A 14,769-nucleotide genomic window follows, 5' to 3' on the forward strand; every position below is an offset into this window, starting at 1 on the left:
TACCAACTGTGCAGTACTACACTCAGGGTAATGGAGAATGAAAAGACCTGGGGATAATTTTGCAGTCAGATATGAAGTTTTTTGAACAGTACAAAACAGGCTGTAAGAGTGGCTCATGGGATCTTGCAATTGATATATAGGAATTTTGAGCAGGGATAAGGAGGTGATTATGCCCTTGTATAAAGCAATGGTCAGGCCACACCTTGGGTACTGCATACAAGTCTGGAGGCCTAATTTTGGGAAAGATGTTTGGCTACTAGAACAAGTACAGCAAAGGGAAATGAGATCAGTGAGTGGAACAAAGGGTTGCTGTTAACAAGAAAGGTTTAAGTTCTGCAAATTGCAGCATCTGGAGACTAGGCACCTGCAAGGTGGATTGAGATGTATAAGGTCTTGAATGGTTTCAGCAAGCTGAATGCTGATGAGATTCTTCTTCTTGCTCAGATTCTGCACCTGAGAGGGCTTAAATTCAAATTGAGGAAAGACAGTTGTAGAATAGTTGTACGGAAATTTGCCTTTATCCAGTGGGTGGTTGATTGCTGGAAAGCTTCCATCTGTCATTGTGGAAGTTGACAGCTTAAATAAATTCAAGGTTGAACTAGACATAAGTTTGGAGGGAACGGATGGGTGAAACAGGAAGGTTTTTTTTTTTTTTTTTTGCCTGATGTTATATAAGCTTGCTTTCTTGCATCATATGTTTCTACTAATTGGATACTTCTTTGTTGTTGTTGCATGTAAAAGATGGCTTTTAAAATTGGAGCAGTGTGGCATTAAGGGTAAGGTACTGCTATAGTTAAAGGGATTAAGTGGGAGAAGACAGAGTTCTTATCAATGGGCACTGCTTTCTTGGACTAATGTTAGTGGAGTTCACCAGAGTTCCGTGCTGGGTTGCCCTCTTGTTTCCTATATTTATTAATGATATTGATGAAGGCATATGAAGCTTAATGTCTAAGTTTTTAAATAATATAAAGTTGGCAGGGTGGTTATTGACAGTAATCAGGGTATGCTGCAACAAAATCCAAAAAAAATTAGGTAGATTGGCTGAGAATTGGCACATCTATCTTAAACTGTCTTTTCTCAATTTGAATTTATGTCCTTTCAGGTGATTATTCTCAGCAAGAGGAAGAATCCCATCAGCATTAAGCATGCTCAAACCATTCAAGACTTTATAATACACCCCAATCAGATCACCTCGCAGGTGCCTAGTCTCCAGACACTAATTTGCAAAACTTAAGCTCTTTCTTCGTAAGAGCAACCCTTTGATCCATTCACTAATCTTGTTGCACTTCTCTGTACTCATTCCAGCAGCTCTAGATCCTCCTTAAAATGAGGCCTCCAGAACTGTATATAGCGATGTGCTGCAATGCACAACTGAGTTCAAAATGCACCCAAGTGGTGTGCCATAACACATACGAGCAGCCAACCAGTGAATGCCTAAAGGTGTGGCCTAACCATTGCCTTATACAAGGGGATAATCACCTCCTTATTCGGCGCCTCTGTAGCGAGGTGGGAAGGAGCAACAGTGCGTAGCACACGCTTCTTGATTAGACCGGGGTTCGAGCCCATCACCACCAAATACAGAGGATGCAGAAAGGTCAGGGAATGACCACCGCATATTCCTGGAGCAATATGGCCTTAGTTGCTAATGCTCCTAAAAACCAAATAACAAACATTAACACATTTGCTGCCTCAATGATATGTATAAAATTGCACTAGTAGCGATGTGCTGCAATGCACAACTGAGTTCAAAATGCACCCAAGTGGTGTGCCAAAACACATACGAGCAGCCAACCAGTGAATGCCTTAAACATAAAAGCACATGAAATTACAACTATTCAGTGTTGGCACACTGATTGCATGTTTTGCAGTAAAGCTTGGTGTTTGTTTATAGACTTGGCACACAGTTTTATTTGTTTTTTGCTTGTTTTTATGTTAGTTTATATACACAAATAAACTTTTTATAAAATTTTAAGATTTGATCTGTTTTACAGCTGATTGCAAAAGTAAGTGTTCAGTTTTAGTCATGAATTCTAAACTTTTAATCTTCAGCCATTATGTATGAATTTTTGGAATGCTGAGGATATTGGAATGTTCATTTTTTTACAACGTTGCAAAATTATGGTACATTGAATGAATTCTCTCACATTTAGGTGGAAATTAATGTGTTAAAGCACATCTTGGCTCCCTTTTGAAACTATGCTGCTTACAGTCTCTCATAGAAACAGTGTAGAATTGATGTGAATTATTTGTGTTTATCTATACCATTTTGTTATAAGATTAAAATTATTTGCATCTGCCATTGTTGTTATTAGTTATCTTGCCATCTTTTATTTGAACATTATTGATAACTGATCTTAAATAATAAACATAAAGTTAAGCACTGAAATAGCCATTTCCATTTCATTTCCTATTTTTATTTCCTGACAAAAACTTTATTTTTGCACATTTGTTCTTTTTCCTTAAACTTTTATTTCATGAAATGGCCGCATTCTCCAGGGGCTCACATCTGGTGAGTATGGGCTTGGCACAGCAAGGGTCCTGAGCTGGATATCATTATTATTCTCCTTCTTGGTGATTCCTTTCTACCTCTCTCTTGGCGCCTTCGTAGCCTGGTGGGAAGGAGCAGCAGTGCGTAGCACACGCTTCTTGATTAGACCGGGGTTCGAGCCCATCACCACCAAATACGGAGGATGCGGAAAGGTCTAAGTGATGACCACCGCATATTCACGGAGCCATATGGCCTTAGTTGCTAATGCTCCTAAAAACCAAATAACAAACAACAAACAATCTTTCTCTCTCTCTCTCTCTCTCTCTCTCTCTCAGGGTAATTCAGAAATTTTTTTTTTTTTGGCTGGTGCAGCATAAGCCTCAGGCTTTCTTTCACCATATGGCTAATAATAATAATAATAATTCCCCCACAGAATTTTTTTAAAAACAATTCTTTTGAATGATGTTATTCCTTTTATCATTATTTGCAAGAGGAGATGTGACACATAACCAGTGGCAGCTCGTGACTCTGATGTTTGGGGGGTGCTGCATCTTAAAGTTATATTAAATTGCCTTGGTTCTAAGACATGTAGACATACACAGTAATAATAATAAGCAAGTTAAAAATACTACAAAACATTAACTAGACATTTACCATTAACAGACTTGAACTTTTATTTAAAAACAAAATCCTCGGTTTTTTCGGTTTTTATTTGTTGAAAATAGATTAATAACTTTTTCATTCAAATTTGGTGCACTGTTGACCAAGCTTTTTTCTATTGAAAGCATTGCTTGAGCATTTAGCCTTTCCTGATTCATAGTGCTCCTTAAAAATGTTTTTTTCTTTTTAATGTCGAACAGCAGCGTTTGGGCTCTGAAGAAGTCGTCAGAATGGTCAAAAGAACTTTTATGAGTTTTGTAAGTTCACCAAGAACTTCAGCTAGATTATTTTCTGATTTAAATTTCAGCAAGTCAGTTAATTTGCAATAATTGTGTAGATCATGTCTGCTATAGAAAACTTGTAATTCCGTAAGAAGTTTTTCTCTTTCAATCATGGGATATGCCTCAGTAGTCTCCCGTACCTCTTCCATGGACATTTTCGGACAAAAAATAACAAAGTTCTCCTTGTTAAACAATTTAGCAGCAATTAATTGCTTTGTAAAAGAATATCTCTCACCTATGTCAACACTTATAGAGTCACATACTTCCTTCGCTTCAATTATGAGTTTTTTTTAAGAATTTTCACAGTACATTGAATTGCTGATTTTTAAAATGGCATTCTTAAAGTTTCCTATACATTCATATATTTAACTGCCTCAATTTCTTGAGATTGCATTTGATTATAAATAACTTCCACGTGACGCATTGTCTGATGGAAAAGTTCTAACCAGAACTCGAATTTTTCATTACTCAAGATGTGCAAAATTCCAGTTACTTCTGAAATCGTCTTATCTGTGTTTGCCGTCGCTTGTAGTTTCTCCATGCACTTTTTTAAGGATTCAAAATTTTCATAAACGCTGTTCATAGTGCATATACTGAAGTTCCATCTTGTAAAGGAAAGTCGAGCAACACAGCTGTCTATATGCTTTCTGAGAACAAAGAGATGCTGTGGTGATCTCAAGAAAAATGTTGGTATTGGCACGAGGTTCGAAAAGAATTCTTGAATCTCTGGTACTACTTGCTGTATTTCTCATCATCAGATTCAGTTGGTGTGCATAGCAGTGAATAAAATGTGCATTTTTGTACACTTCTTTTATTTTAGCTTGAACTCCCCCTTTCTTGCCTTTCTTTCGCCATCAAATGTTTGTGAGCAACCAGTTTTTGAGTACAGGCAGTTCCCATTTTATGAGTTTTCACTTTACAAGTTCCCAGGTTTAGTATTTTTTTTTTCAAGTACGAACAAAATCGAAAATATGAACATTAATTGCAAAAAATGAATGTTAAACATTAATTGCAATCCCGCATTTCAAACCACACTTGTAGTTATACAGTACAGTGCACCCTGCTTTGCGATATTAATCCGTTCCAGAGACACCATCAAATCGTGAAAATATCGTAATGTGAACCCAACAACACATTATTTTTTGCTAATTCTTTCCACGACCTCGGAAGTTGAAATTTTCACTATATATCTCTCTGAAAGGTCGTAATTATAGTGTAAATTGTATTAGTTACCAATTCAAATCATTAAAATACACTACACTTTCATCGTTATCATTTGTTCCATTATAAGAAACAATTTTAAACGCCCTTTGTGATATTTTTCTGAAGCACGTTTCTGGAGGTCACGACCATAAAACAATAAAAACAGTTTGCACTTTCCAGTTTATTGGGCTTTTCTGTTAGTGCAAGCAGTTATAAACGGGTAATAAAAACCATGTTATTGCATTTGCGAAAATACCGATAGCTGGAATTGTGTGGTTTTTTTCATTATTATGGTGAAATGTGTTTCCTCTTTACTGAAATCTTCTATCGTATAAAAAACAAATAAATTTTCAAAATCTTCTCTTCATTCCTTTTTTTTTTAAGCTTCGTAAACTTGTTACTTCATGCAAATTGTGTTAGTGCAATTTGTGCATTCTATTAAAAAAATGCTTATTTTTCTGTTTATACTCTGGCACGACAATCAAGTCAGTAGAGTTTACAATAAATCGTCAATACAAATATTTATCGTATTTAGTAGTCACGGGCTTGAACCCCGGTCTACTCAAGGATCGCGTGCTATGCACTCTCGCTCCTGACCACTGGGCTACGTCTATGTATGCTATTGAAATTTATAAAGAAAAGAGAAGATTATCTTGGAAACAAACGCCTCTTGAAGAATATCTGAAGAAGATGGCTCCTTGTGCAACAAACCAACGAGTGCCGAGTCAATGATGAGTGATCAACAAGTGTGCATTTAGTCGATGATGATGAAGAATAAACGTTCTTTAACATTTGTAAGTCATTTATAATTTGCTTGATTTTACAGGCTACATTTTCATTTCTTTGGATAAATCAATCATTGTTTAAACATAAACTAATTATCTAACTAATTTCATTGTTGAGAACGTAACCCCTATTTTTAACATTATTCCCATAGACATAATGTTAATAACATAACCCCTATTTTTAACATTATGCCTATGGGAAAAAAATTCCCACTTTACGAGTGCACGCTAGGAATGAATTAACTCGTAAAGTTGGGAACTACCTGTATTCTCTTTGAGGATTATGTCTAACTGGTCTGGAATGCACGTCGATATTTCATCTGCCATTTGGTTTCCCGGAGTGAAAAAACCCCAAAAACGCTAAAAAATGTCTCTATTCAGTTCATATTTAATATTAATTAAATATGAAAGTGTCTGCAATGTTTTTGCCCAGAGAAAATAGGAGGAATACATTATGAGGGCCTTGTCAATCAGTTTGGCCCTAGAGAGACTGTGTAAGGCTCATGGCATAGACTTTTTTTCAGTGTGGTCTTGTTAACAGGAAAGACTGCTTCCTACAGGGATGGAAAACACTGAAATAGAAAGGGCAAGAATATTTACTGATGCTATTGAGGCAGTAGAAAACTTCTGGCTTGGGGGGATACACAGACTAATAGATTTATTACATCCATAGGTTAAAGACTAATAGATTTACTACATCCAGAGGTTAAAGTGATTCTTTCACTGCTTCTATTGAAACATGCGGCAGCCTTGGAAACAAGATGTTGGAGATTGCAATGCATCAGCAGGATGGTCCTCATGGAACAAGCAAAATATATTTGCTTGTTCCATGAGGGCCAAACTTACACAGTAGCAAAAAATTTCTGGATTTATTGGAGGACTGTTTTATACAATAGCAGGTTAGAGAAACAACAAGAGAAAGCAGTATTCTGATCTGATGGCACCTCCATAGCCAGGTGGAAAGGAGCAGCAGTGTGTAGCAGCACACACTTCTTGATTAGACCGGGGTTCAAGCCCGTCACCACCAAATACGGAGGATGCGGAAAGGTCAAGGAATGACCACCGCATATCCCGGAGCAATATGGCCTTAGTTGCTAATGCTCCTAAAAACTAAATAACAAATCTGATCTGATTATCATCAGTGATTCTTTGTGCATTAAGAATATCCAGATAAAGGAATCACTAAGTGCCCATGGTCATAATATATCGATGCGGGATAAAACATAAAAATATAACTACTGTCATGAGTAAAGGGTAGGGAACTTACTTTCATAAAGGTGACTACAGCAGTTGATAGAGAGCACAGGAGGTGGGGAGGGGTTAAGCTCTTAGTTAAGAAGCATATTAAACCTATGGAATGCATTCAGTTGACATGGGTGGCCAGTGCAATGTTGAGTCACTTTGGTTCATCATAAACATTGGGGAAACAAAAAGAGTAGGAGTTTGTTATAGGCCTAATGAAGTGATGAGTGTAATGAACAACTGTGAAGACAAATAGAATGGGCCAATAGGTCAGAATGTCTTATAATTGGGGATTTTGACTTTCCAGATATTAATTGTAAATTGTTGGTAAATTGTAAATTGTAAATTTTATATTTTGAGAAGGACTGATTCCTTGGATTTCTGATTTCTTTAGATTAGATTTTTTTTTTTTTTTTTTTTTGTTTTGTTTTGAAGGAGGAGGGTTATAAATTAAAAATTTTCTCCTGAAAAGTGACATCATTACAGCAGTTAAAAGAACTACAGCTGCAGTTATTCAAGGTAGTTGGCACACATGTGGCATGGATATATTCTGACCTACAAACAGAGCTCATATCAAAATAATACATCTAAAATAAAAAAATAATAGTAATAAAAATGCACCTGTTATTTTTAAGTCAGATTTTTTTTTCTATGTTATAGCATTCACTATTATTATAAATATTTAAATTTAAAATACTGGCATTCTTTTATGGAAACCCTATTTAAAATGATATCATTTTCAGATGTTTTATTTTTTAAGACCAAAATTGTGTTAATGTCTTGCAGATAAAAAAGAACAGATGTTCATATTTCACGGACTTCTGGAATATCTTGGATATTATTGTAATTGTGGTAAGTGGTTTCTGAATTTCTCCCTTTATATGATTTAGTGGATTTTTATGCAGTGGCTTTGTTTTCTCTTTCTGAATTTCTAGGTGGAATAAATCATTAATAGCAAATATTTAGATTAAAAAAAATTAAAAATTGTTTATCTTTAGTATCTTTGTTCCTTAATAGCCTATATAGATATATGCTTTCTTTTTTGTTATTAAAAATTGAACCTCGGTGTTTTATAGGACTTCCACATGCCTGAATTACAACTTCAATTCAGTATGTCACCTAGTGACAAAAAGTATCTGATGTAATCCACATCTTGAGTACTGTATACAGGTCTGGAGGCCTCATTTCAAGAAGGATGTAGAGCTGCTGGAACGGGTACAGAGAAGGGCAACAAGATTAGTGAATGGAACGAAGGGTTGCTCTTACGAAGAAAGGCTTAAGTTTTGCAAATTACAGAGTCTGGAGACTAGGCACCGGCGAGGTGATCTGATAGAGGTGTATAAGGCTTTGAATGGTTTAAGCATGCTCAATGCCAATGGGATTCTTCATCTTGCTCAGAATAATCAGCTCAGAGGGCATAAATTCAAATTGAGGAAGGACGGATGTCGGATAGATGTGCGGAAATTTGCCTTTGGCCAGCGGGTGGTTGGTTGGTGGAACCGACTTCCATCACTTGTTGTTGGGGTTGGTAGCCTAAACAAATTTAAGGCTCAACTGGACAGGTATTTCGAGCGAACGGAGGAGTGAAATGGGAGTGGTGTGTGTTTTTTTTTTTTTTTTTGGCTGATGCTGAATAAGCTTGCTTTCTTGCATCATATGCCTCTACTAATGCTAATGCTAATTTTCAGCTATTGTGATTGCAGTAATTCCTTTAATTCCTCTTGAGAATAGCAGACTGTGTATCATGTTCTAATGCATTTCACAGATTTTCATTAGGGTTAAGAGCTGAAGATTGTGGGAGCCAGAAACACAATGATGAATTCAATGCATTCAACATTGTGTTTCTTTGAATCACTCATAAATCCACAGGGGATAGTTGCATTATCAACAGTAGACGGAATTCATGCCAACATTAAAATATATATCACAATCAAACAAATAGTTTAAATGGATTAATCACTCTTAAACCATGTGAAAGTAATAGTACTGAAACTATGGTGTATTACATATTTAGGTAACTTTGTTGTTACCAAAAAACCTACTTCACCACAAGTACATTCCAACAGTCCTTTGTGAGATTGGAGTAATGCTCCTGCCTATATTACACAAAAAGAGTAAAGAAATGCACCTCCCTAAAGACAAAAGCACCACACATTGAACAATAAAAAAGATGCTAATTGGTTGAGAACAATTGTATGAGTGATGTTCTGTGCGGCACGTCTGAAAAATTTAACCCGTGTATCATTCCAGCTATATTGGAAAGCCATTAATACCTGCAAATATCATTAGTCCTTAAAATAAGGGGCCTCCGTAGCCAGGTGGGCAGGAGCAGCAGTGCGTAGCACACGCTTCTTGATTAGCCCGGGGTTTGAGCCCGTGATCCACCAAATATGGAGGATGTGGAAAGGTCAAGGAATGACTACCGCATATCCCTGGAGCAATATGGGCTTAGTTGCTAATGCTCCTAAAAACCAAATAACAACAACAACCTTAAAATAAATGATTATATGTAAGGTATATCGGTTCCTGAGGATATCGGATGTTGATGTCATCGTAAGTCAAGGCCCCACTGTATAAGAAATTAACTGAAGTGACAAAATAATAATAAAGAATTAAAAGAAAGAGGAATTGTTTATTTGATTAAATATATCATGTAAGTTCATTTTTTCCTATTTGAAGGTATTATTTGGTATGAGCAGTCACAGTCCATTAACAATTTTTTCTTTTATCCTCTCTTCTCAACCCTTTTTGATTTTTACATGATCCTCAGTGCATTGAGCTCTCCCTTTATTTTTTCTTTCATTACCGTCTTTTAAGTTAATAGCTGTGATTTATTTTAACCATTTATTAATTGATATTGTTTTGTGTATTTTATTTACTTAACAATGTTTGTTTATTTCCTTTAGTAGTATGATTTGGTAATTTTATTTTGAATATTTACATTGGTTTTTGGCTCTGTTCATTCTTATGTTTGCATTTCATATATTTGATTTTTATGTTAACTTGAAAAAGGCTGGCCATATTTGAGTTCATATTTCTGTAGATTAGTTAGTCCTCATTATTTGTTCTTTTTTAGGTGGTATAGGGGCACCAGTGCATGCTTGGCTGCTTTTCAGCAAATACTGTCTTAGCTAACAGTATTTGCTATAACTGTTTTTATTTTCATCATTTGTTTACATTTAACAAACTGAACTGTTATTTGCATTTTAACCATTAGTACAATATTTCAATCAATGTAAACATTTACACATGTAAATAAATCCAGTTGTCAGTACTTAATATTCATTGAAATGTGCTTCTCAAAAACTACCATACCACTAGGTACACCTCTAAAATCTAGAAAATTTTAAAATCTGGTATCTCTCAATCCACAAGAATGCTGGATTTTAAAGAGTTTACTTTTAAATACTCTTAAAGAGTTTACTCTTTAAATTAATAATAACGATGATGATGATGATGATGAATGATAATAATGGTATACTAATAATAATAATTTTAAAAAATTGTGAAAGTCACTTCAGTGGACCTACCTCATCCAAGGCCAAAGTTGACAGCTGTGGCAGATAGTGGCCATATGGTGTCGCTCCCAAGAACTAACACCACCACAACCACTGGATGCAAGCTGAAGCTAAACAGATCCACTTCCATAGATGTCGAAGAGAAGCAATGATCATACTGCGAGTATGATCATTACTTCTCTTTGCATTCAGGCCTTAGACAGAGGGGGGTCCATTCAGAAAGTCGGAGACAGTGAAGTAAGCACCACTGTCCCCTGTATGGCTACTACAAGACCATCCAGCCCAACCAACTGGAAGTGCTAACTGCACTAGTAACCACTCAGGAAGGAAGAAAATGCAAATGCATGAAGTGGCATTGAAAATGGATATGTTCATCATGCAAACATACTACAAAGGTCTAGAGACCAATATATATATTAGTGTACAGGATGAGACTACGTACCAAGTGGTTGGAATGATTCCCTGATGTTTAGGTCACTGAACAGCAAATAGTGGACCAGAGAAGGATCATCATCACGAAGAACCTGATAGCTCCTGCAATCTTGGAAAAAATGAAGCAGAATGTTTGCGATCAACTACAAAAAACAAAGAATATGGACAACATGGAACCAGAGGAGTAAGAGCAGGAAGAAATACAACCCAGAGCAGCTGAAGTGGAAACAAATGAAGTCATAATATCCAGAAGAGAAGATGAGTGAAAGGCCCTAACAGAATTTGAGGGAATGGACTCCAAAAACACCTATGGCATACTAAACAGAGACCCAGTAGAATCTTGTGGCAAGTCACTGACCACCTCAATCAGCAAATAATAGTACATTAACTCAATAACAACAGTACAATGCTGGAGGCCATTCACACAGTTGTGTACAGCCTGCTGTAGCAGCCACTAGGATCAATGGAAGAGAAATGAGAGACCAGTAGCAGAAGAAATGAACAAACAAGGAACTGCCAGCTTGGGAAAGAAGGCTTCAACAGAAGATACAAAAATCAAGTGTCAAGATAGGCCAATTGAGTATCAATGGAGTAATAAGAGTAATTGTAACAGTAAAGAGCATCCTTAAGAGAGAAAACATCCACAAGACCAAAAATCAGAGAATAGGAGTATACTTAGACAGACTAAAGCAGAAGTTCCTTGCACTGAGCAAAGGACTATGCCAAACAAAGAGAACTTCCAGAGGAAAATAACTGAATCTTCAATGTAAACCAAAGAGCCTTCAACAGGAGTATTGGACAAGATGGAGACGATGCCAATGGACCACCTGAGCAGAAGGCAATCAAGGAGTTCTGAAGTAAGATGCAACAGGCAAGCTCCCTGGATAGAACTAGAACAGAAGTAACCCAAGGATGTACAAGAGACAACAGAATGGGAGATTTGGGAGGAAGAAGCACAATAGTCGATTAGGAATCTGTCGCACAACTGGTGAACTCCAGGACTAGATATCATCCACAACTACTGGTACAAGAGGTTCACTTGCACGCACACACACACAAGCACCTAACAGAGCAGTTCACTTGGATGATGTCTCCCAGAGACTCTTAGTCAAGGAATCACATACCTGAAGGCTAAGGACCAAGATACAAGAAACCCGGTGAAATACAGTCCGATCACCTGTCTCCCATTCAGGACCTTGATGTACAAGGTCCTGACTGGCTGCATAATCAAGAAGATAACAGCCCATTTGGAGAACCATAATGTCGTGGTCGAACAGCAGAAGGGATGTAAGGAGTAATTAACCATTGACCACAGTTATAAAGCTAGCCTGCAAGGGAAAGAAGGCTTCAACAGAAGATACAAAAATTAAGTGTCAAGATAGGCAATTGAGTATCAATGGAGTAATAAGAGTAATTGAAACAGTAAAGAGCATCCTCAAGAGAGAAATAGAGCTACCCTACAAGAATTGTCGCAAGCTGTTGTTATTTGGTTTTTAGAAGCATTAGCAGCTAAGGTCATATTGCTCCAGGGATATGCGGTGGTCATTCCCTGACCTTTCCGCATCCTCCGCATTTGGTGGTCATGGGCTCGAACCCTGGTCTAATCAAGAAGTGTGTGCTGTGCACTGCTGCTCCTGCCCACCTGGCTACGGAGGCACCTCACAAACTGTACGAGGCCTACATTGATTACCACAAGGCCTTTGACCCCCCCCATGCCTTATAGCTGGCTAACAGAGATGCTGTTAGCATCTCTGTTAGCCAGCTATAAAGCAACCATGGTGAAATGGAGTACCACCATCAAGGTCAACACATCACAACCAGACCAATCCCTATCGGGGGAGATGCCCTGAGCCCACTGTCATTCTGTCTAGCACTCAACCCACTGTCCATCTTGCTCAGCAACAGAGAGTATGGTTATAATCTCAAAGAAGGAAGGAAAAACCTGTATACCCTCTCCACCTGAAGTACATTGATGACATCAAGCTCTACATGGCAACTAAGGAGTAACTCCAGCAGTTAGCATTAGCATTAGTTGAGGCATATGATGCAAGAAAGCAAGCTTATACAGCATCAGCCAAAAAAACCCTTCCCATTTAACCCATCCAGTCACTCCAAATGTTTGTCCAGTTCAACCTTAAACCCATTTAAGCCATCAACCTCCACAACAACAGATGGAAGTCTGTTCCAGCAATCGACCAACCAGTTGCAAACTTCCGCACAAACTATTCTACAACTGTCTCCTCAATTTGAATCTATGCCCCCCTCAGGTTCTTAGTCTGAGCAAGCAGAAGTATCTCATCAGCATTGAGCTTGCTGAAACCATTCAAGGTCTTATACACCTCAATCAGATCATCTTGCAGGGGCGCCTCCATAGCTAGGTGGGAAGGAGCAGCAGTGTGTAGCACATGCTTCTTGATTAGACCGGGGTTCGAGCCCGTCACCACCAAATACGGAGGATGAGGAAAGGTCAGGAAATGACCACCACATATCCCAGAGCAATATGGCCTTAGTTGCTAATGCTCCTAAAAACCAAATAACAACAACATCATCTTGCAGGTGCCTAGTCTCCAGATGCTGCAGAACTTAAGCCTTTCTTCATAAGCACCCCCCATTCCCCCCACCAATCCCGCCATCCTCCCTCCACACCCGCTCCCGCAACTCCACATCCTTCCCAATTACTCCGGATCACCGAAGAATTCAGCAATGATACCAAAATGGAATTTGGTCTGGACTGACTAATATCCCCTGATGCAGGACCCACGGACTGCATCAGGGGATATTAGTCAGCTGAAGCCACCAGCTGCAGACTGATAAAGAGATCAGAGCTATAACATGAGGAGAGACCTACAGATACCTGGGGATGATGCAGGCTCAGCAGTTAGAGCACAAAGATCGTGGCCTGCCTGACCAAAAAATACCATCAGAGATTTAGAAGTCTGCTCAAAGCAAAGCTCGATGGAGGAAACACAGTTAGAGCCATAAACACCTATGCAGTCCCAGTGCATAATCTTTTAGGATCATAGATTGGACTAACACTAAGCTGGAGGATATTGTGAGGAAAACAAGGAGTAATGACCAATAGCCACCAACACCTCCTGAAGTTGGTCGTGGGGAGACTGACCATAGTGCAGAAAGAAGAAGGAAGGGGCTTGATAAACCTTATTGAGCAACAGAAGGCAGCAATAGTGAACCTGAACGATTACTTCCAGAAAACACCACTCTACCAGGCCATAAAGAAGATAATATAGAGTACTCCACTCAGGCTAACCTAAGTGAAGAGACTCCTCCCACCCAGACAGAACAAATGAAGCTAGAAAGATGGGCAAAGAAGATACTCTGTGGTAGACACTACAATGACCTCCATCAAAACCGCATAGATATTCAACAAGAACCGACAATCATTGTGCCAACCATTGGTATGGTGCCAAAACCCTACACAAGAGCCTAGCAGCAATAGCTCTCACAGAGAACAGCTACAAGGCGCTCCAGAAAGTTGCAATCCTGAATACCCATGGTTTGTCAGAGTTCCTTGACCAATAGTAATAACAGCCAGACATAACAACCACCTTGTGCACTTCATACCAGTACCCGTCCTGAGGTGGACCATCCCCCCTCAGGGAGAAATAATATGATGATGATGATAACAGTTTTATATCTCTAAGTGGTATGATTAATTCTTTAGGATAATTCGTTAATTTATGTTAATATTAGCATTAGCATTAGTAGTGGAATATGATGCAAGAAAGCAAGCTTATACAGTATCAACCAAAAAAAAAAAAAAAAAAAGAACACTTCTCATTTCACCTATCCATTCACTCCAAATGTTTTGTCCAATTCTTACTTGAATCTATTTAAGCTAACTTCCACAACAACAGATGGAAGACTTTTCCAGTAATGAACCACCTGCTGGATAAAGGCAAATTTCCGCACGTCTGTTCGGTCTTCCCTCAATTTCAAGTTATGCTCTCCCAAGTGCGCAGTCTGAGTAAGAGAATGAATCCCATCAGCATTGAACTTGTCAAATCATTCAAAGCCTTATACACTTCAATCAGATCACCTTGCAGGTGCCTAGTCTCCAGACGCTGCAATTTGCAGAATTTAAGCCTTTCTTGTTAAGAGCACCCTTTGTTCTTCTTACCAATCTTGTTGCCCTTCTCTGT

General features: G+C 38.2%; 1 protein-coding gene across 1 annotated transcript in view; it reads left to right on the forward strand.

Annotated features, from left to right (window-relative positions):
* Window positions 1-14,769, forward strand: part of LOC150081625 (polycystin-2-like) — a 260,880-nt gene that overhangs the window by 142,257 nt on the left and 103,854 nt on the right. Inside the window, exon 7 of the mRNA XM_090379489.1 lies at window positions 7,446-7,511. Within this exon, the coding sequence (XP_090235615.1) occupies window positions 7,446-7,511 (66 nt within the window). The remainder of the gene's footprint in view (window positions 1-7,445; window positions 7,512-14,769) is intronic.

Source organism: Mastigoproctus giganteus, chromosome 8 (genome assembly GCF_048544385.1).
Source record: "Mastigoproctus giganteus isolate SK-2022 chromosome 8, ASM4854438v1, whole genome shotgun sequence".
Lineage (NCBI taxonomy): Eukaryota > Metazoa > Arthropoda > Arachnida > Uropygi > Thelyphonidae > Mastigoproctus > Mastigoproctus giganteus.